Source organism: Chiloscyllium punctatum, chromosome 8 (assembly GCF_047496795.1).
Source record: "Chiloscyllium punctatum isolate Juve2018m chromosome 8, sChiPun1.3, whole genome shotgun sequence".
Taxonomy (NCBI): Eukaryota; Metazoa; Chordata; class Chondrichthyes; order Orectolobiformes; family Hemiscylliidae; genus Chiloscyllium; species Chiloscyllium punctatum.
Genome location: NC_092746.1, coordinates 51,221,383 through 51,244,484, shown reverse-complemented (window position 1 = coordinate 51,244,484; position 23,102 = coordinate 51,221,383). Strand labels below are relative to the sequence as shown.

General features: G+C 39.7%; 1 protein-coding gene across 1 annotated transcript in view; it reads left to right on the top strand.

Moving 5' to 3' along the window:
* The window catches only part of LOC140480214 (semaphorin-5A-like), a 96,118-nt gene that overhangs the window by 24,690 nt on the left and 48,326 nt on the right, over window positions 1-23,102 (top strand). Inside the window, 4 exon segments of the mRNA XM_072574934.1 lie at window positions 1,858-1,903; window positions 15,860-15,922; window positions 17,499-17,597; window positions 21,078-21,291. Of these exon segments, the coding sequence (XP_072431035.1) occupies window positions 1,858-1,903; window positions 15,860-15,922; window positions 17,499-17,597; window positions 21,078-21,291 (422 nt within the window).

Genomic DNA, 23,102 nt, shown 5'->3' with positions numbered 1-23,102 from the left:
TTAATCAAGAGTTACAGGGAAAACACAGGAACATGGCCATAAGGACTAGCGTATCAGCCATGATCCTACTGAATAGCAGAGCAGGTTCAAGGGCCAAACAGCCTAATCCTGTTACTATTTCTCATGGTTTTATTGTTATGTGGCAGCATTACCAAGAGTATGTTTATTAAGATTACATAAAGGTAGAGTGGCCATGAGTTTTCATTCTTTTATTTTGGTCTTTGATTTGCTAACTGGCAATTTTGCTAACTGGACATCAGAGGCACTCACATTTGTAGGGAGGATCTGGGGGAGACGGATAACAGCTGAAGTCCTGGAGAAGTGGAAGTTCTGCCAATCTTGCCATTAGAACGGTCTGAACGTTTTGCTGCCTACCTTCCAATTGGCAATCCAAAAGCAGGAAGTCACATAGGAACACAAGCAAGAGGAATCCAGAGCTGGACCCCTTGGGGATGATCTTGGATAATTGGGAGGGGAGAAGAGAGCTCATGGTGGGAATCAGAGATTGGGGAAACAGTGTGGGGCAAATTGTGAATTGGAAAGATTGACAATGGTTAATGGAGTATTTTAAATTAATTAAGGAAACAGCCTGCTTCTCCATTGGGGATCTAAGGTCTCATTGACATGCACTACTTTTAAAATTTGTCTGCTTCAAAACCTCTTACATACATTATTGGGGAGTTAATGTCAAGGTGATAGAATATATAATAAAGTGTTCATGTCTCTGCCATCAATATATCTTCAACATAGAATCCATGCAGTGTGGAAGCTGGCCATTTAGCCCATCGAGTCCACACCGACTCCCCAGAGAATATCTTACCTAGACTCACACCCATCCTATTCCTGCACTTCCCATGGCTAATCCATGTAGCCTGCACATCCTTTGATACTATAAGCAATTTAGCACAGCCAATCCATCTAACCAGCACATCTTTGGACTGTGGGAGGAAATCAGAGCACCTGGGGGAAATCCATGCAGACACACGGAGAATGTGCAAGCGCCACACAGACAGTCGCCCAAGGCTGGAATCAAACCCAGGTACCTGATGCTATAAGGCAGCAGTGCTAACCACTGAGCCACTGCGCCACCCCCTGAGCCACTGTGCCACCTCTGTAACGGGCCATCAACTCTAAACCTTTTTCCCTCCCTGTTCCCTATATCCTTTTGTATCATTCCTTCTCAAATACTTAACAGTTCCCTTTTAAATCATGTTATAAACTCTGCTTCAAAGATCATTTGCAGGCAAGAGTTACCTGCTTTATTAATTTGCTACACGTAAAGCTTTCTCAAATTTCCTCCTTGTTCTCTGTTTATGATCCTGAATACATAATTCCCTTGTTTACCAACATGAGGAAACAATCTTTCATTACTCACCTTCTTAAAAATGTCCCATATTTTTGAAACCTATTTGATCTTCCTCAAACTTCTCTGCTTTGACAAAAAGTCACCAATTTCTTGGACCTTTCATTGTTGTGGTTCTGTTCGCCGAGCTGGGAATTTGTCTTGCATTATAATTACAGTACCTCTTCCAATTTATTTTGCTGTAAACTTTCCACAATGCAATTACCTCTTTCATTTGAACTAAAGTACACCATTGCGGCCAAGCCACTTTCTTGTACAGGTAACAGCAATAGTCTCATTTTTCAATGACCATTTTAAAATTAACATTTTCATGTGGAGTTTTGATTTTCTTGGGGACTTAACTTTTCTGCTTAGGAATCAATTTAATTGCATTTGAGGTGATTAGTACATGGAACTAGTTTGAATCTGTCTGTGTTGCAGAAAATATTTCAGTTGCATCGAGGGACATTCACTTTCAAAAGAATCACTGATCATGTAAATATTACTTTTTGCAGAAACTACCTCTACAGGCTAAAATTGGAGGATCTGACATTAATTCAGGTGCGTGAAATCTTTTTTTTTGCATGGGAATAGTTTTTGATGTTAAAATAACATTTTTGGCAAGTACTCTGGTCAATGTACAAGTATTTCACAGAAAAGCAGCATTTATTCCCCTGCTTCTGATCTCCAAGTAGGTTCTCACACCAGAGATGTTTCCCGTCATTGATGACAGCAAGTTTAAAGGCTTAAACAAGATTTCAAGGCATCAGTCAGTATGTTCCATCTTATTTTGGGCCTACACAAGTCACATTAAAGAGACTGGGGGCATCATTCCAGATTTTCTTTCCAGAGTCCTGATCCGAAGACCATCCTATATACCAGGTTGGCATCCTGGAAATTGCTGTGGTCAGACTATGGAGGGGATTTTCAAGAACGTGAACTCACTGGAAACCTCATCCAATTTGGGATAGCTGGTGAGCTGTGCAGCCAAGAGAGCCAATGAAAATACCCAATGCTGTTGTTGGTTGGAAAACCCATCAAGAAAGAGGCTGTTGCTAATGTAGGCGGGGGATGCTCTCTAAAGATCTCAGGAAGTTTAAAAATAAAATATTTCCACAGCTGTCAGGCAATCAGTAGGGAAGTAGGGAAGGGTTTGGAGGGATGGAAGGAGAGGTAGTTAAAGGAGGCCTCCGTGCCTCTTGCGACTGTCACTGGGAGGCTGCCTCCATCCATAGCACATTGCAGCCTTGGCGGGGCCCACATGATGCGTGCCCTCAATTGGTATTTTGGTTTATCTTAATGACTATCTGTCACTGGCAGCAAGCTGCCACTCTCACTACCATTCCAGCAAGTAATCTCACTAAAAATAGACCAGTGACAGTAATGTGCCAATAGTCTGGCTGGCACACCAGCTAGTAGTGCAAAACTCATGGCACACCCCATTCTGAACCTACTGTATTCAGAGAATGAAATTCCAACCCTAGGTGTTATTTCTTGTTTTGGTACTTTCTGAATGATTAAAATTGCATTTTGTTTTATAAAATTATTATACATTCGGTTCCTGAAGGAAGTAAATCAGGAATGTGTTGATATTGTTTCCAGTGTTTTCTTTGTTTTCATTCTGTTGATTCTTCATCGCTTGATACTTGTATTTTGACTGAAACCAGCAGTGTTGAAAGCAAAAGGTTAATAACAATTAAACCAGTTATTGGCCGTGCTGTGAAGGCAGTTATCCACCAGGTGGCAGTATTCTTTTCCACATTCATTTCTTCTATGTAGATCTATAAGAAGGTAAATTGAAATCAAAAAATAATCACTACACACAAGTTATTATTTTTCAACAATTCTTATATATATCAATTGTTTTATCAGTATGAGGATATTTAAAAACTGAAGAAAAATAAATAACTTCCAATTCTTCTAACTACAGAACTAGAATGATAAAAATATTGAAAGTACTTTGTAAGATTAGTGAGCATAGGCCAAAGGTTAAATCTGATTTTATCCTTGTCTGCTTGACTGAATACCACTATGTATATATATTCATTGAAGGAACAGCAGAATTATATATTGCTATTTCCTAATGATTAAAGGAAGCAAGAAATTTAAATTACCATAAAGGATTCTGTTTGCTAGAGTTTGTGCTTTCATAGACCTGCCTGTTGTGTTTGTGTTTGTTCACACAAAGCTGCATTTGTCATGTTGCAGTAGTTTATTGCAGTAATTTATTCAGAGGTAATGTGCTGTAACTTGCATGCAAGTTTGTTTACTTTCAGTCACCCTTATAACTATGGATATCTTAAAAGCCAGTCCTAAACTGATTTAGGATCAGGAAAATGAAAATTGGTAATTCTGAGAAATTCACTTGCTCCCGAAAGGGAAATGAGCATTTCTGTTTACCCTCTGTATCTCAGTCACAGTATTCCAGGGTCTGATGCAGATCTGTGAACGAATCTGGAGTCTGAATTTGTTGCTCCATGCATTCCCTGAAGGTCGAGGGAAGATTGGTTTTACATCTACCTCTGTAGCTCATATTAATATTTACAGATAAATCGTTCTTGGTACAATGTGGAATTTAAATTTGCTTTGGGTTCATCTCAATACAGAAACAGAAAACGTCATGTGATCCATTCAATCATTTGGCCTGTGCTAAAGTTAAATGAAAACATATTGTACTTTTAAAAAAAAATTGCAAATGCTGGAACTTTTGAAATGAAAATAGAAAATGCTGTAAACGCTCAGCAAAGTGAGCAGCATCTTTGTTGAGAGAAATTGATTTTACTTTTCATGTAAATTACTTTGTAAGAGGATAAGAAATGCAAGTGATGTAATAGGTTTTAAGCAAATAAAATGGAGAGGATTGGAAGAATTCTAAATATTGAGTCCTGATGAAAGGTTCTGACCTGAACAGTTAACTCCCCTTCTCCTCTGATGCTGCTCGGCCTGCTGTGCTTTGTCCAGCTCCACTCTCTACCCACTCTGACTCTCCAGCATCTGCAGTTCTCACTAACTCCTACATATTCTTGTCTATTATAAGCCTCAAGTGGTCACTTTGCAATGAACTACTTAGCAATCTCTTATTATTGCTGATGAATTATTGTGTGAAGCTATTAAATCCAAATGCTTATTTGCCTTCCCATTTCTGAGTCCCTGTCAATGTCCTGATCACAAAATATATGCTTTTGCTGATCCCCTTAGATTTAGATTTAGATTTAAATTCTTTTGTCATGTGTATTTTACAGTAAAAATGTAATAAAATACAGTGAAAAGTCTTCATTTGTTGCCACAAACGGCACCATTTTGAATAGTTTAAGAATAAGGAGAAAAAGAAAGATATAGCTTGAAGTATCTTTGAAGAGTACATTAGAATATTTGAAAATGTCTTTAAGCATTCCTCCAAGTTATACTTTATTCAGTATATACATTCCAGATGGGTTAGCGTGGAAAACTTAGATTCATTCAAGGTATGAATAAATGTGAGAATATGAATGTCTTATCTCGTCTTCATTTGCCTTGTGTGATCTTGTGATATAAAATAGTAGCAACTTATATTAATAAAGAGCCTTTAACGTAACAAATCATTTCAAGGTAGTTTGTTATAAAATATGACCCAATTACAGAAGGAGAGGCCAGATGACTAACTACTTGGTTACGTTTTAAGGATTGTTCTAAAGGGGGAAAGTGGGAGAGATGTAGGGACGGAATTTCAGAGCTTGAATGAAGGTAACTGAAATGGCAATTACCAGTGATGGAGTGGTTAAAATCGGGGATGCTAAAAAGGCTAGAGTTAAATTAATATAATTCCTGAGGGTTGTGGGGCTGGAAGACAGCACAGAAATAGAGAGGGAGAAGGCTATGGAAGGATTTGAAACATATATGCACATTTTAACATGAAGACACTGCTTGATCAGTGGACAACTGTGGGCCAGCAAGCACAGGAATCATAGAAGAATAGGACTTGGTGTGATGTAAGTCATGAGCAGTCTGTACATCCCTCCCTATCTCTATTCCCTCTCCAGCTTGTACACTCCTCCATATTTCTGTAACTTCCTTCAGCCCCTCCAGCCCTCTCTCTCGACATGCGTAGGGCACATACTAAGCTTGTGCATACATAGAAGTTTGGATGTTTTCAAATTAATGAAGGATAGAATGTGGGAGAGCAGCCAGGAGTGTGTTGGAATAGTAATGTCCAGGAATGAATGAGAGTTTCAGTAGCTGACAGGTTGGGCTTTGTTACAGAGGTGGAAATAGGAGGGCTGAGTTAACCATGAACATATGGTCAGAACTCACCTCAAATCAAATATGACTTCAGCCTCTGACTGTTGCCAAAGAGAATGGAATTGCTAGGAATGGAGTTGGTGGCTAGGGAACAAAGTTTAAGATGGAATCAAAACAATGGCTTCTATCTTCATGATATTGAATTGGAAGAAGAATTTGCTCATGCAGTACTGGATCTTGGATAAAGCTGTCTGGAAACATAACAACAGTCGAGGAATTCAGTGAGATGGTGGTGTGGCAGTGCAGGTATAATTAGTGTACACGCGAAAATTATGCTGTGCTTTTGAATAATGCTGCCAAGAGGAAACATGTAGATCAGAATTAGAATGGAACCAAAGATAGATACTTGGAGCACATCAGAGGTAATGCTGTGGAAGCAAGAAGAGAAGCTATTGCGAACGATTCACTGGTTATGATTTGATCAATAAGATTTGACAAAACAAAATTCATTGCTGAAGATCATAAAACTGAATTCGAGAAAACACTACTGAAACATGGAAGAGTTGATAAGTGGATAAGGCATCAAGGACAGATAATTGTATCCAATGATACTAAAATAGTGTGAGTGGAAATTGCAATGGCACTGACATTAATTTTTCAGTTTCCTTTAGACTCAGGGCTGATGCCAGAGCATTGGGGAATGACAAATGTTACACTTTTGTTCAAAGAAACATGCCAGGATAACAACTACAGATGAGTTGTGATAACCTCAATGGTTAGGAAACTTCTGGAAAACAACAATTCAGGATAACCTATCTTTTCCTCACGTAATTAGTTTAATTTTTAAAAAGCCAGCATTGATTTGTTGAGGGCAAATAATCTTTAATTAGCTTGCATTAACCGTGAAGGTAATGCTGTTGTGGTGTACATGGACTCCCAGGGGACATTTGATATAATGCACTACAACAGATTTGAGAGCAAAGCTAGAGCTTATGGAATTAAAAAGCACAGTAGCAACATGGATATGACATTGACCAAGTGACAGGAAAGAGGAAAGTGAGGACTGCAGATACTGGAGATCAGAGTTTAAGAGCATGGTGCTGGAAAAGCACAGCTGGTCAGGCAACATCCGAGGAGCAGGAGAATTGACGTTTTAGGCATAAGTCATTCTTGCTTGAAATGCCAACTCTCCTGCTCCTCGGACGCTGCCTGACCGGCTGTGCTTTTTCAGCAACACACTCTTTGAAAAGTGACAGGAAACAAAGGATTGCTGTGAACAGTTCTCTTTCAGCATGGAGAAAGGTTTATGGTGGAGTGTCACTGGAATTGGTATTAAAACATTTGCTGTTCCTGATATACATTCTGACTGACAATAAGGCACCGCCTTTGAATTTGTGGCTGGCATGAAACATTGTGAACCATGAGGAGGACAGAGTAGAGCTTCTAAAAGACATACTGTATATAGTTTGGTGAAATGGCCATTTAAATAGCAGATAAAATTTAATGCCGAGAAGCGTGAAGTGATTAATTTTGGTTGAAGAGTACAATTGGACCTGGAGAAAATATGGGATACAATTCTAAAGTCTGTGTAGGAGCAGAAGGCCTGCTCATTGAAGGTGGGAGGATGAGTTCTGAGAGTGATTAATAAAGAGTATGCATCCTGGGCTTTATCATTAGGGGGGGATGGAGTACAAAAGTGTAAAATAAGCTGCTTCACACTTAAGTGGAAAATTGAGTCCAGATCTGGACGTCACACTGTCAGAACATGAAAACATTCAAGATTGTGCAGAAAAGATTCACAAGAATTTTCTAGGGGCCTGAGGAGCTTCAATTATGTCGATATATTGGAGAAGTTGGGCCTGTTCTCCTTGGAGAAGAAAAATATTGAGAGAAAATTTGAGAGAAGTTTTCAGAACCTATAGAACCAGTGTGGTTGGAGATTGCTTTCCATCATGAAGGTTTAGTTAAGAAGATTAAGTATTAATTGTACAAAAAGATATTGGTTTTGTATCTAATGTGGCATTTTTCTCTTCCTGTCTATGCCTTGTTCACCAGTTTTAAAATTACCTTACTTATTCGTTCTCCTACATCAATCCTTTAACTTTGGTTTTTGATACCTCATGATTACTTGGTGATTACTCTTGGCTTGTGGCTATCTACAGTCCTGATAGTGCCCTGACCTGTGACCTAAGGCTCTTCATTCTTAATCTGAAAGTAACTGGAAGAATTGCACAAACAATTATGGTCAACATAAGATAGGGATGAAACAGTGGCTCAAGTGAAAGAGAAAATAAATCAGTGAATAAAATTCAACTTGATATTTGATATTATAAAAAAAATTTGATAATAGATTAATATTGCTGTTTAATGTCATTCCAACAACCTTATTTTCTTAAATAAATCTGCCAAGCTGTTTGATGATTGTATAACTTTATGGACTGAATCTCTTCAGCCCTGAATGATGGCAAAACCAGAAAGATGGAATTCTCAATATCAAGTAAAAGAGTTTGATTTTCCACCAAAGATGGTAACAGTGAAATGAACATTTCGCTAATGAGCATTTGGGGGCCTACTTGCATGCATTTACACCTAATTATTATCTATTAGCTGACTAGTGAGAAGGATGGTACGGGGATAGAAATCAGGGAGAAGGACTGTGGCATAATTGAAGAAACCCAGCATAGTCAGAGAGAAGGTTCTGAGTGGTCTGGCAAGCTTAAAAGTTGATAAATTACCAGGGCCAAATGAAATGCAACCCAGACTGTTGAGTGGGACAAGAGAGGAAATAGCAGGGGAGCTGCCAATAATTTTCAATTCTTCTCTGGGTACAGAAGAGGTGCCAGAGGATTGGCAGACAGCCAATGTGGTATTGCTATTCAGGAAGGTAGGAAAAGAAAAATCAGGAAACTACAGACCAGTCAGTCTGACCTCAGCGGTGGAGATACATGGAAGCAATTCTGAGGAACAGAATTAATCTACACTTGGAGAGGCAGGGATTAGCATGAACAGTTAGTGTGGCTTTGTTAAGGTAAGCCATGTCTGACCAATTTGTTTGAATTTTTTGAAGAGGTGACCAGGTGTGTAGATGAGCCACAAGCATAGTATCACACACACACACACAACTGATGCATGGAGTTCAGGGCTTACTCAACGCAGTTAGTGGGGGACAAATTTATGTGATACTTAAATCAACCTTGGTGAGAATATTGCATTCTGATATGGATGAGGCCTGTGATGCATTAAGTGCTGCAAGTGATGATAATCGTGCATACAAGTGTTTATTGATAGGATGGGGCTATAATATGTTCCTAGTTAACTGGAAATTGAAATAAGTTATCACCAATGTGTTGTGGTTAAATATGCTGTATTGAAGATGTTATATTCAAGCCTCCTGTAGTATGGTGGACGATAGACAACTAACTTCATGAATAAAATATATGTGCTGTGCATTTTACCCACTCATCGATACAATTTCTTCCAAAGCAACTTGTATATTGAGTATAGACTAGCTGGTGAGAACCATTGTAGTCCTAATGATTGTGAAAATTAATTATGAAGGGGTAGGGATAGAGATGTAAGTTTAAAATGTGGATTACATAGATGTACTGATCTTCTGAAAAGATGCTGTTGAATAAGTTGATATGGAAGTAAGGAAACAGAGCTTCAAAGAATTGGGTATCTTCAGAATGAAAGTTTGGCTGTATACCAAAATAACATTATAGGTGTAGAGAATACAACATAGTAGCAATTAAGGGGCAGTTACTGACATCTGCAACTGGTAGTATCTCTTATAATGACAACTATTAAGTGATATAAACATTGATTTGAAGTGTGCAGATTTTACACATTTTTAACTATAGCCTGATAAATAATTTGGTCTGTGTCATGATCGTAATCCTATATAGTGTTGAGCTGAAATGGAAACCACATACGCTTCATTGAGGGCAGTAGGATAGTCGAGATGAATAGTGAAATACAGGTGTCACCCCCGTATCCACAGGTGATACATTTCATGACCGAAACTGCGAATAGTAGTGAACTCTATCATATATGGGAAACTTACCTCCCCAGCAGTCCCCTGGAATTATTTCTGGAATGTTCCATGTAATATTTTCGGGCCGCGATAAATCACGGATAACTGAAACTGTGGAAAGCGAATCCGTGGAAATAGGCCTTCTACTGTATATGCTAAGTGTCGCGGAGCAAGCAGGTAGTATATTAATTTGTTTCTATTATGTTAATTTTGACCTGTTGGTAACTTTTAACATTGACAAGGCATTAAAATACATAAAGCTACGTACACCCAATGACCAGGGAGTTCAGAACAAGGGGTTTCAGTCTGAGGATAGTTAACCGGCCATTTAAGAGTGAGATGAGGAAAGGGTGATGAACCTGTGGACGTCTCTGCTCCAGAAAGCAGCTAAGCCTAAAGATTGAATTAGATATACAGGTTGTTCTCTGATAGTGCGGTAGTGGCATTCCTGTGCCACGTTGTGTTATAGAAAATTGTGCAATAGAAAATACAGGGTTAGGGACACCAGTTTAGTGAATCTGTCCATTTTTGGTTAGTTACAAGTGAAATTTCCCAATGTATTGTTGTATTCTGTCTCCTGGTGGAGTGGAGTTTATCCCAAACCCAGCTCTCTGCCATTAAACTTTGTGTAACTTCCAGAAGTAATTTTTTTGGTGCAAGTAAAATATCCTTTTTTTTGAGGGGGTCGCTGAAGGGTTGAGAGGTTTTGATGGGACTCGGGTTTCAGAGAATGAAGGGCTGAGACACTCAGATCCTTCCCCACTCCCTACTCAAACAGAGACTTGGATCAGCCATAACTTGGGAATGGATGGGGTGGGGAGAGATGAAGGTCACCAGTGGTCCATCCTTAGTTTCATACCTCATCCCTTCCACACACATGGGCTCCCTTTCCTTTGTAAAGTTGCTATGTGTTGAAGCTCCCGCAACTGAGCCTCTGCTTAACAAAAGGTCCTGCTTAATCTCCAACAGTCGCTGGACATCTCTGTATTTGCACCTTCTTTTGCCCCCTAACACTCTCTCTCTCTCTCTCTCTCTCTCTCTCTCTGTGTTTCTGCTCCTCAGCCCCACCACACCAACTCCATGCATGGTCTCAGTAAGCGTTCCAACAAAATATTCCAATGTTCACTTCCCTTACCTTAGTTGCAGATAGAAGCAAGAAAATACACACATGCAGCCAACAATCAACATGCAATAGATGTGCTGGCAGAGTAAATCACAACCAGCTGGTAATACAGGGAACAGAATCACATAACAGCAAACGAGTTCACTTTATAAAAAAAAGTCCGCAATTCACAAATCGCATTGCAGCCAAATCCCGTTTGCGAAATGCGTGTTATAGGAGAACTACCTTTAGCATGTAAGTTAGCTCGCTGAGCTTGAAGGTTTGTTTTCAGATGTTTCGTCACCATACTAGGTAACATAGAACATAAAACATAGAAACATAGAAAAATACAGCGCAGTACAGGCCCTTTGGCCCTCGATGTTGCGCCGATCCAAGCCCACCTAACCTACACTAGCCCACTATCCTCCATATGCCTATCCAATGCCCGTTTAAATGCCCATAAAGAGGGAGAGTCCACCACTGCTACTGGCAGGGCATTCCATGAACTCATGACTCGCTGAGAGTCTCAGTGAGAGTCTCTGGTAAAGCGCTGGTGATATGTCCCTCCTCTCTATTTACAGGTCTTGGTTTCTTAAAGTGGGTGATGTTATTTCTAGTTCTTTATTTCAAGGGGAGGTAGACAGGATCTAAGTCGATGTGTTTATTGATGGAGTTCTGGTTAGAATGTCATGCCTCTAAGAATTCTCATGTGTGTCTTTGTTTTGCCTGTCCTAGGATGTGTGTGTTGTCCCAGTCAAAATGGTGTCCCTCTTTGTATGTGTTGAAACTAGTAATAGTGGGTCATGTCTTTTGGTGGCTAGTTGGTGTTCATGTATCCTGGTGGCAAGTTTCCTGCTAGCTTGTCCAGTGTAGTGTTTGTTATAGTTCTTGCATGGTATCTTGTAAGTGACATTAGTTTTGTTGATGGTATCTAATGGATCCTTTAGGTTCGTTAGTCGTTGTTTAAGTGTGTTGGTAATTACACCCACAAACGGAACTGCATCAAGACATTATTTCAATGCGCTACATAACACTGCAGCACCCAAGAACTACAAAAAGCAGAACAAAAAATATATACAATGCTTTCAAGAAAAATGGGTACCCAATAAACACAATCCTCTGGTTCCTCAGAAACAAAGCCAAACAAGCAGACACAACGCAACCAAAAACTATAGCCACATTACCTTACATCAAAGACATATCAGAAGTGACTTCCAGACTACTCAGACCCCTTGGCATCATAGTAGCCCACAAACCTACCCACACACTTAAACAGCGGCAATTGAACCTAAAGGACCCATTAGATACTATCAACAAAACTCATGTCATTTACAAGATACCATGCAAGAACTGTAAAAAAACCACAAGATCGGACAAGCTAGCAGGAAACTTGCCACCAGGATACATGAACGCCAACTGGTCACTAAGAGACACGACCCACTATAACTAGTTTCTATACATACAGACAAAGAAAGACACCACTTTGACTGGGACAACACACACATCCTAGGACAGATGAAGCAAAGACATGCATGACTATTCTTGGAGGCATAGCATTCTAACCAGCACTCCATCAATAAACACATCGATTTAGATCCTGTCCACCTTTCCTTGAAAAAAAGAACTGGAAATGACATTGCCCACCTTAAGAAACCAAGAACTGTAAATAGAGAGGAGGGACATACCACTAGCGTTTCACCAGAGATTCTCAGTGATGATGTTACCTAGTATGGTGATGAAACGTCTGAAAGCAAACCTTCCAGCTCAGCGAGCTAACTTCCATACTTATCATCAACCTGAGCTACAAATCTTCTCAAAAATCACTAGCTCTAGTTCTCGGGCTTTGATGATTTAGAATGGTGGGGCAGGCTCAAAGGGCCACCTAGCTACTCTTGCTTCTTTTTTCTATGCTTCTGTAAAAAAGAAAGTCTTACAGCTGACACACTGTTAATCAGTTCAGTAAATGTATTCATGAAGTGTTCTAGTGGCCAGGATTTTGTTTGTTTTAGGGATCTCATGGTATCATTTCAAACAGCTGATGTCTATGTATTTTGATAGTTTTGCAATGTTTGAGAAGTGTAATGTGCTTTTGGTACAATTACTGTTTTACCTAAATTTGCTGTTAACCTATGGATCATTGCTGAATCGACTTGCAACAAACACCTTCCTTAGTCCTACCAAAGCCTGTAATGGTAAAGGTGAAATATCAAAAATACAAATATCCATCTTTGAACTTCTTCAAATTGTGTTTGCCCCTCCTTTCCTGAAGGGTACTGAGTTGGAGTTCTGCGGGGCAGCTGAAGGCAGCTACTGATTCACGTGTACTCCTAGAAAGTGACCAGTTTGCTCATTCCTATCAGAGGAGGATTCCTTCAATGTAGCTCCAACTAAACTTTCCAGTGACAAATCTAAGTCATGGTGAGGGTCGGGAGGACTGGCTGATTTCTTTCACTCCCTTGATTAAGCATGCTGAGTAAAACGTACATTGCTTTCTTTATTTTAAATATCAAATATATGAGCAAGTATTTTAGAGATTGAAACAGAAAATGCTGGAGAAACTCTGCAGGTTTGGCAGCATCTGTGGAGAGAGAAACAGGGTTAGTATTTCGTGTCCTTCTTCAGATGTGTTTCAGAGGCTTCAATCAAACAGTTTCAGTGTTTGAAGTGCTATTTGTCTCCCGAGCACCAGTAGTTATGCTGCTAGGGAAGGTGGTTTAGATGAAAATAATGTCTGTGATACCATTTGTGTGCTTACCTCTAGTCATGTTGTTGATGGTTTCAGTCTGAGTGTTTTTAATTAAACTGTTCTGATATGATATGACATACTTCTGGAGCAGGTGGGACTTGAACCCGGGTCCCCTGGCCCAGAGGTAGAAACACTGTCACAGCACCACAAAAGGCCCTTTTGTGTGAGTGTCAGAGGTATGGGAGTAAGCAAAATATGATGCCAGTCAGCATTCAAAAATAATAGGGGGTCTGACCTGTCATTCATGATAAAATCTCTAAAGTGAATGCCTTCGCTTGAACACAGCTCGACAATACAGGAGACCTCCTGCCCACCTCAGAGATATGGAGCAGAGAGAACCAAGAAGATAGTCTCTCCACAGAGGAGGAGGGGAGAACTTTCAGCAGGAGGCTTTACCTATTGAGGGTCTTTAGAGAGTGTTTCTCCTCCCTGCATCTCGGCCAATGGCATTGGGTTCAGTGCCTGTGCTTCGCTCCTTGGAACCTGCACTCTCAGAGCAGCACATTGACCACGGCTCAGACTGTTTTCACCAGTGGATCCTGCCAGATTGGAGCAGGTGACTCAACAAATGTCTCCAGATCTCCAGCCATTTCTGAATGCAAAAGATCGTCAAAGCTTTGTGTGCAGAAGCAGGCAAAGCACACCCGTGATGTCTTCAGGAGAACAGACTTCCCCATAAAGCGAGGAGTCGTGACCTGCACCCACTTGACTTTATGGCAGCTGCATCTCAATAGGAAATGTACTGAAACCACAAAGTGTACCACTCACTTGTAGTTGTTCTACGACCACATCCAGCATATCATGCTAGAGAATGCACCTCATCCTGGAAACAGTCATGATACATTCATTCTGTGCCAGTCCACTGATCCAGTAATCCTTCCAGCAGAATGCTGAACTGGAAGGTAGCTGAATGGGTAAGGACTATTCACTGTCCAGCCGGTTGATGAATCAGCTCTACAATTTCTCCATATATGGCCAGCAACAAGGCGCACCTTTGAGCAGGTCATCAGAGGCAGGAAGCAACAACTTTGCTGTCATCACTGCTCAGGAGATTGCAGTCCAGGACTCTCTGGACCATGTGGCCTGATTCCTGGTGGTGTGTTGTATTCTATAGCACCTGGTTACCATGAGGGCTTGTCACTAGCATCTTGCACATAGGGAGGAGGAGGAGGCAGCTGATGTATCCACTTTTCAGATGGGCATTCCACAAGAACACCATTAAACTGCAGTTCTCCCTCATGAAAACCCAGAACACCATTGTTCACTATTTCTCCACTCAACCATCTTCCTGTGATGGACCATTGCTCTATTCCCCACAGTGACAATGTTGACATAAAAGCTGTGACTAAACAAACTTTCCACAACAACATCTAATGTTCCAAGTAGTGCCCAACTAATTGCCCTTGTACCTTCCGTTTGTGACTGTATTTTAGGTGTCTTTATCTGCCCTAGTGTTCCTGTGGTGTGTTAATTCAGTGCCTACAGTGTGGGTCCTGGAAGGTGCTGACCTTTACAGGTGGAGACAGCAAGTGGTTTTGCAGGATACTTGCAAGTTGACCTTGAGTGTCTAATTTTAGATTGCACTGCCTTGACACATCCGAGGAGCTGCCTGACTTGCTGTGCTTTTCCAGCACCACTCTACTCTTGACTCTAATTTCCAGCATCTGCAGTATCCACTTCGGCCACAAGCGTGAAGAGTAGCAAGTGCTGGGAACACAAATCCTGGCCTTTTTCACAGAAGCAGTGTCAACCCCTCTGTGTGAGCGGAGATCCCAGTAATCCCAGTAAGTTATTGTAGGACAGGTTTCTGCACAGCTGTGACACAATGAAAGCTCATTGGCGCTGGTATTGGCAGCCATGATGGCAGTGGTCTGACTCCTCATGGCAGCTAGTAGATATTTCATGGCTTGTGTCTGAGTTCCCATTACAAAATTCCAATATTTTTCGGTGTTTGCAATGGAAGCTGAAGCATCAACCACCAGGATGTTCTCCTGGCATTCTCCATTACTGGGAGGATGGACCTCATGCCCTGAACAAAGCCATGTGCTAAACTTACATTGGATTCCTACATTTGCACTTGCATTTGCAATATATTGCAAAACTTGTGTTTGACTTCCCTTGCAATATTCAGCTATGCCATTTGTGTAGGAATTAAAGGACATCTATTTGCAGTCCTTGTTGATGTCAATAAATGAAGTCTTCTCACCACACCATTGCATCAATTAATTTGAAGTGTTTTCAATGTGTGTATGTGGCTACCTTAAATTTGTGGCATTACTTTTCACAAAGTCAATGAGATATTTCACAATTACAGCAATCATTGGTCAGGATACAGTCAGTGGAGTCTCTGAGAAATGTGTTACTGAGCCGGATGTTGCCTTAATTATAACCTTGTGGTATTTTTCCTCTTCTCTTCAGAGAGTGGAATGGCTTCCAGATGAAACATCAAAAAAGAGTTGTTTCAATAAAGGAAAAATGGAGGTAGGTGGTGATTATGCTGGAGAGAATAAGGCAATGTTTTGTACTGTGAGGTGAGTGGGAGCTCAGGCAGCTCCTTCACAGTTTGGTGTCTTGCCAGCAGCCGTGTAAGAATTTCTAGCCAGAACCAGGGGCACATTTAGAAAGGCCCCACACTGCATTTTAATACCATGCATACCAACCATTTATGATTGTAACATTTCTGAAATTTTAAAATTTAGAAGAAATATATCAGCACCTGTTATGGGGTACCCATGCTGCATCGCTTCTTAATATGTTAATGTCAGAGCTAGTTTCCAATCTGGGTACAGTGGTTTCAGGTCGGTATTGAAATAAATGTCATTGGCATTCAACAATTGTCTAAATATCTCAGCCTTTGTAATTAGCTATATATAGAAAGTAATATTTGATATTCTTCTTGATTTTCCCTCAAACTGAGATTTAATTTCTTCATCATTTGGATAACAATACTTCACTCCTTTAAAAGAAACTAAGTTTGTGATTGCACACTGGGTGAAGCTATTTTAGATACAGCAAAGGAAGAACGGGAGGGCCATGACAGTTTCAAAACCAAAGTTTATAATTTTACACAGTGAGCTGTATTTTTAAATGCCACTGCGTAAATTCAAATTCTTTTGACTGAAAGGCTTTAGCCCTAACATAGGTGAAGATAAACCGTTGCCAACTGACTGGGGTGTAAAGGTTGCCCTTATTCCAAGTAAAGCATAAAAATGATGGAACTCCTGAGGTGGAATATTATTGTATGAGTAAAGTTTGGGCCGATTAGGCCCATATTCACAACGGTGTAGTAGCATGTTAAGGATTTGCGTTGAACCATATAATTTTCTGACTGAGTTGGACAGACTGGATTCAGGATATTTTCCTCATCTTGGGGGACCACAATAAGTCATCGTGGTCTCAGGATATGGAGTAGGCATTTGGGACTGAGATGAGGAGAATATGCTTCACTCAGGGTGGTGAGCCTGTGGAATTCTCAACCACCCAAGACTGTGGAGGTCAAGTCACTGAGTATATTTAAGAAAAAAATTGATCAATTCCTAGATGCTAATGGAATGGGTCTGGGGAGAGGGCCGAATTATGGTGTTGAGATCAAGGATCAGTCATGACCATCCTGAATGCTGGAGCAGATTTGATGGACTGAATAACCACTCCTGATCCCATTTCCTTTATTTCTTTGAACTAAGGATCTCTTGCATCCTTGATCTGCTTTGAGTCAGCTTTATTATAGCATCAAATTAGCATTGGGGTATCAGGAATATATGTTGATTACTGTCAATCCATCTCACTTACATAAAACACCCACATAACCTTCTATACAACCTGATATGTTCACTGAATGATACCAAAATTGCTGTGAATGTACCGTCTTTACAAATAAAGAAAGAAATCTTAAAGATTCAGTCAGTGCCAATAACTGAGATGTGATTTTTTCAATTCATTAAATCGCATAATAATAATTTTCATTGTGGTCTGCCATTATATGACAGTTGAAAGAATGCAATGCAAGCTAAAACTTTCATATTCTAGTGATTTCATTTGTATTAAAACTTCATTTCAGGAGGAATGTCAGAACTATATCCGGGTCCTCCTCATAAACAGCACCAAGATCTTCACTTGTGGAATGAATGCGTTTAATCCAATATGTACCTCTCCGCCGGTAATTTGTTCTTTGCATTTTAAATTACGTGTTTATAATGAAGTGAGATTGTGATTGATTACATTCAAATAAACATCATTTAAATTTACATTTATGATATATCACAAAACTATACCTGATGTGATTTGTTTTCAATCTTCATGTCATTTCTTTGAAATTTAGTTCAAAACAGTATAACTTTATTTTAATTGTGTATCCATTTTGAACAGGCTAAAAAGGTGTACAAATATAAACATATGACTGTAATTTTGTCAATGGCATCTGGCAATGTTTTGATCCATGACAGAGCAGTTGAAGTGATTTATGGGGTGATACCAACATGAGTGATTTAATTATTAGGAGAATTACATGTATTCATAAAAATTATGATGTTAAAACAATGGAAACAGAATAATCTCAAAATGCTTCGGGTGGATTGCATTTTCTGTTGGGTAAGGCTCAGAATGTGAAGCAGAATCTGGTCATTTATACCATTCAGGTTGTTCCTTACAGTTCTACAGGCATTGGCATCCATAGATGAATCCTCTTTAATTGCTTCTTTGCCAAGAAAGTGTGTCATAGGGAGTTCCAGCTTCTCCAGCTGGTTGTATCCAGGTTATGTGATCTCATTGCTTGTTAGTACAGAATTTAAAGCTTACTAAAAAGAAACACAAAATCAAAGCCTTTCATCTTGCATTCATCAGGAGTGGGACACAAGAACCTAATCTTTGACAGAGGACACCAATTTATATTGTATAGGAAAAAAAGTGCTGATTATTTGGACAATGGTTGGCATGGATCAGGATCTATTAACTGTTGGTCTTATCTGTTGATTAACCTCAGATCAGGCAGATAGCCTCTGATTATTCAGGTTTTTAGCACAGGGAACACAGAAGTCTCAAAAATCCTTTCTCTATAAAAAAGAGTCTCTGGGTCAGATATGTAGATGATACCTTTGTAATCATTAAAAACACAGAAATAGAGAACACACACCGGATCATCAATGCCACGCTCACAGGAATCCAATTCACTAGAGAGGAAGAAAAGGACAACCAACTCCCATTCCTAGACGTGATGGTACAGAGAACACCGAACGGAGAATTCACCACAAAGGTATACAGGAAAACCACACACACAGACCAAGTCCTAAACTACGAAAGCAACCACCCCAACACACACAAAAGAAGTTGCATCAAGACACTGTTCAAAAGGGCCACAACACACTGCAGTATACCAGAACTGCAAAAAGAGGAAGAAGAACACCTCTACAATGTATTCGCCAAAAACGGATACCCCCACAATTTCATCAACAGATGCCTAAGGGAAAGACAACGGAATGAGGACATGCCACAATCCAAAGGACTAGCCACACTACCATACATCAAAAACATTTCTGAACTAACAGCCAGACTACTGCGACCACTAGGACTCATAACAACACAGAAACCAACAGCCACTCTCAGACAACAACTCACCAGGACGAAGGACCCAATACCCAGAACATGAGCAAAACCAATGTAGTGTACAAAATCCCATGCAAGGACTGAACAAAACACTACATAGGACAAACAGGAAGACAGCTAACGATCCGCATCCATGAACACAAACTAGCCACGAAACGAATGACACACACTCAGATAACAAGCAACATGAGTTCGACTGGGACAACACTACTATTATAGGACAAGCCAAACAGAGAACAGCCACAGAATTCCTAGAGGCATGGCACTCATCCACAGATTCAATCAATAAGCACATCGACCTGGACCCAATATACCGACCACTGCAACGGACAGCTGGAACTGACAACCGAAAGCGGCAGAGACAGGCCACTATAAATGCCGGAGGAAACATCACAGAAGCGCTTCACAGGAGGCTCCCAAGCACTGAGGATGTCACCTAGACAGGGGACGATACGTCTGCAACACCAAATTCCCAGCTTGGCGAACAGAACCACAACCTTTCTGTGTATGCTAAAGAAGCTTGCATATACCTTACACCTATTGCATTGAGAAAGGATTATGCAGACTACAAATCCTACTGCATTCCCCATGGCAACATCTTGACCAATCAGAGGGTACTTGCTTGGTTTGAGGTAATCAGCTGGCTAAGATTGTCATTTAACAGATTCAGCATCATCTCAATGACAACATCACCATCTCCTATATAAATTGGTGTCCCAATGACTGTTTGTCTTTTTAACAATGTTATACAAAATAATATGGCTATTGTCTATAAATCTAGAAGGGTTAGCAATGGATTTGTTGTAAAAAGCTAGATAATATAATCCAGTATACCATGAGGAAATTGATGTGGTCCAGGGATTGTGTTTGCTTTAACTAGAAAATAATAGGCACTGCCTTTTCTTGACATTAGGGTAGTTTTTCAAAGAGGTTACCACTAAAAATGGTTAGGAATAAGAATTTATTTCCTTCAAGTTAATAGTAATTAGCCCAATGTGCATTTTTAAAGAGTTTGTTATTTGAAGGCAGTTATTTAATACTTGGCAAATAGTTTTGCCATCTTTTATCCCAACTTTCTCTGTGTTGAAAGTCAAATTGTGATTGACAGATTAGGTAGCATATTTTTCTGTTTTTGAACCACTTATGAAACAAAAAAACTCTGGTCTCTGTGTCAACCATGAAGAGCAACATGACATTTGTTTTAGAAGTTTCCATGGCTCAAGATTGTCTTGAATTATCAGACAGATTTTTATTAGTGTGGTTGGCTTGGAAATTCAAGTTTCAGCACTGGTTAATTGTGTATTTTTCTGAATTTAGATCTGAATTGGAGGTGGCCATGACTGCTATCTGCAATTGGAAAAATGTGAGCAAGTGTTCTTCCCTTTGGTATCCTTTAGCATTATTAGCTCCATCCCTAACAAGAGGATGTAGATATATAACAGAAATGATTATTTTAGATTTAATTGATCAAATGCTCTTTTAAACATGAGGACCATATTGTAACTGAAGATTGCAATGCAATACAAATGTTATATTGAACTATACATACAAGTTGTCTCTGCAGTCCTGCTGAAAAGCAGTGAATGAAGGGAAATTTGAATGATGGGACTTATCCTTGTCTTATTACTCTGACCAGCTAATGCATTGCACAGCTACTGCTGATCAATTCTTCCTTACAGGGACAGAGCCCAGATTCCCATTAAATTCACTTCTTTTCCATCCTCATTCTGCTGCTTCCTGGGGCTGCCACCAGTGGTCAGAGACTTTTGAAGAGCTGCTATTCTTTTAAAGTGTATTTTCATGTACTTCAATAGAATCCCTACTATAACATCTACTTTGTACACAAGCAACAATATGAAGCCTAGAGTTTAATTACACAGGTAACTACTGTCTGAAATGGTATAAAGGAGTGCCCATTGATGCTTTGGAACATGTTTATTGCAGAGTGGAACTGCTATGATCAAAAATGTTAAAATGTTACCATTGTGTTGAAAGTGGTCAATTCTTATATTTTTATTGAAATGCTTACTTTTTGCAGCTAACTGACTTGACAGCAATCCATGATCGCATCAGTGGCATGGCTCGCTGTCCATACAATCCTCAACACAATTCCACTGCTCTAATTACATCCACTGGAGAACTGTATGCTGCCACAGCTATGGATTTCCTAGCGAGAGATGTTGGCATCTATCGAAGCCTGGGCCAGCTTCCTCCTCTGCGCACGGCTCAATACAACTCAAAATGGCTGAATGGTAAGCTGTGACAGGGAAAGACTCTTGTGGTGTCAGAGTGTATTACAAAAAGATTATGAACCTAATGATCCTTAAAGCCTTTGAATATTACTGGAACAATACTGGTTGGAAAACTTGAGCAACTTTATACAAGGATCCGTTTTCTGAGGCCGTCCCACCAGGGAATTAGTACAATTGAATAGCATGGTGCCTGATTTTCCAAGCAATGGTTTGGGAACCAACATGTGCCAATTCCAGCATGTAGAGGGTATATTTCAAAATGAAAATTCAAAATGAAATTAAATTAGAAAATATTCAGACTGAATGTTCCAACTTTGTATGCCCCCTGTCAATATAAACTGCAAATCCTGGTACTTGAGTAAAATGGCAGTATTAATTGTTGTTAAAGGTCTTTAGACTAGAAATTTCAATTGTGCAATGATTACAGCACATGAAATTACTGCATCAGGAGTAGTGGGTTGCAATAATTCCTTTCATCTTTGCTAAACTGTGTCAGTTTTCACATTGTTAAACAGCCAAACGTCTATGTTATAATTTCTTTGCAATTCTAATTCCATTTTGATTAATTCAGTCAATCAACTAGTTGTTAATTTTGCTTTTTTGGATTTTTTTCCCTGCTAATGTTTTAATTCATCTTTATTTGCTACTTATTTAAGCCCTGCTGTACAAAAGTGAGAGATTGAATATTTCTTTGGGAGTTCCAAATGCATTGTACTGTTTTTCCAAAAAGGGAAGTTCACAAAGGGTTAATGAATACATTATGTTACTTCAGACCCACATTGTTGGAGGTTCCCACAATTACCTGGAGAGTTCACAGGAGACCTCTGCATTGAAAAGTGGCTGCTGTCAAATTGTATCATCCGCTGAAGAATAATGAGCATTCAGGATGTAGATGTTCTTTACTTTGACAGGATGATGACTGCAACTTGAAGCTTTCAAGCTATGGCATCTTTCCGACCAATTACAAGGGGTACCTGCCATATTGGTGGTTTACACCTGCATTAAGCAGCCACATTTACGCCAACTAACAACTTCATTATTTTTGCCGTAGGAAGGAAGCATCAGCTAAATAGGGCATTGAGTAAGAGTGCAGATTGTGGTGTATGTTACCAATGTGGGTATTAGAATTTTTCATATTTACTCTAAAGCCATTTTTTATTTGTTCATGAGATAGATAAAACAATTTACTGTGGGATTGATGCACTGGGGAAATTTTGGTTTCACTTCAGTACATTGAGATTTCAGGGATTGGCTATTTCAATTATCAGTTAATTATTTCATGTGTTAAGTTATTTTTTAGTTAGCACACCAGATTTTCTGTTGCACCCAGCATTTTTTTCTGGAGTCTTTGCAACATATATTGTCAGGGGCAGACAACATGTATGTGGCAATGGCCAAGTACAGACTTCTCAGTTTGCCCAAGTTTAACATGGTGCTGCAACTTAGCAAAATTCACTACTTGATATACCAAATTAACATTGGTTTTAATAGTACGAGGCCCTCTTACTTCTTTGCCATGAGTTCGGCATAAGACAAACTGGGAATATTATTTTACCTTATATATTTTAGTTCTGAAGTTAGCCCTGACAAACCATTGTGCTTATTAAAGCACAGTGGCCCCAAAAATCGTCAATAGGCAGAATTTGTTCGTTTGGTCGAACCCTGGAAAGATGTCAAAGGCTAAATGGGGCATATCTCAATCATCTTCATTATAAAGGTTGTAAAGGGGGAAGAGCCTTCATTTATCCTCTTTAAAAACAAATTGTGTGCTGGGACTGAGATGTGGCTTGGACCTCCAAATCGAGAATTTG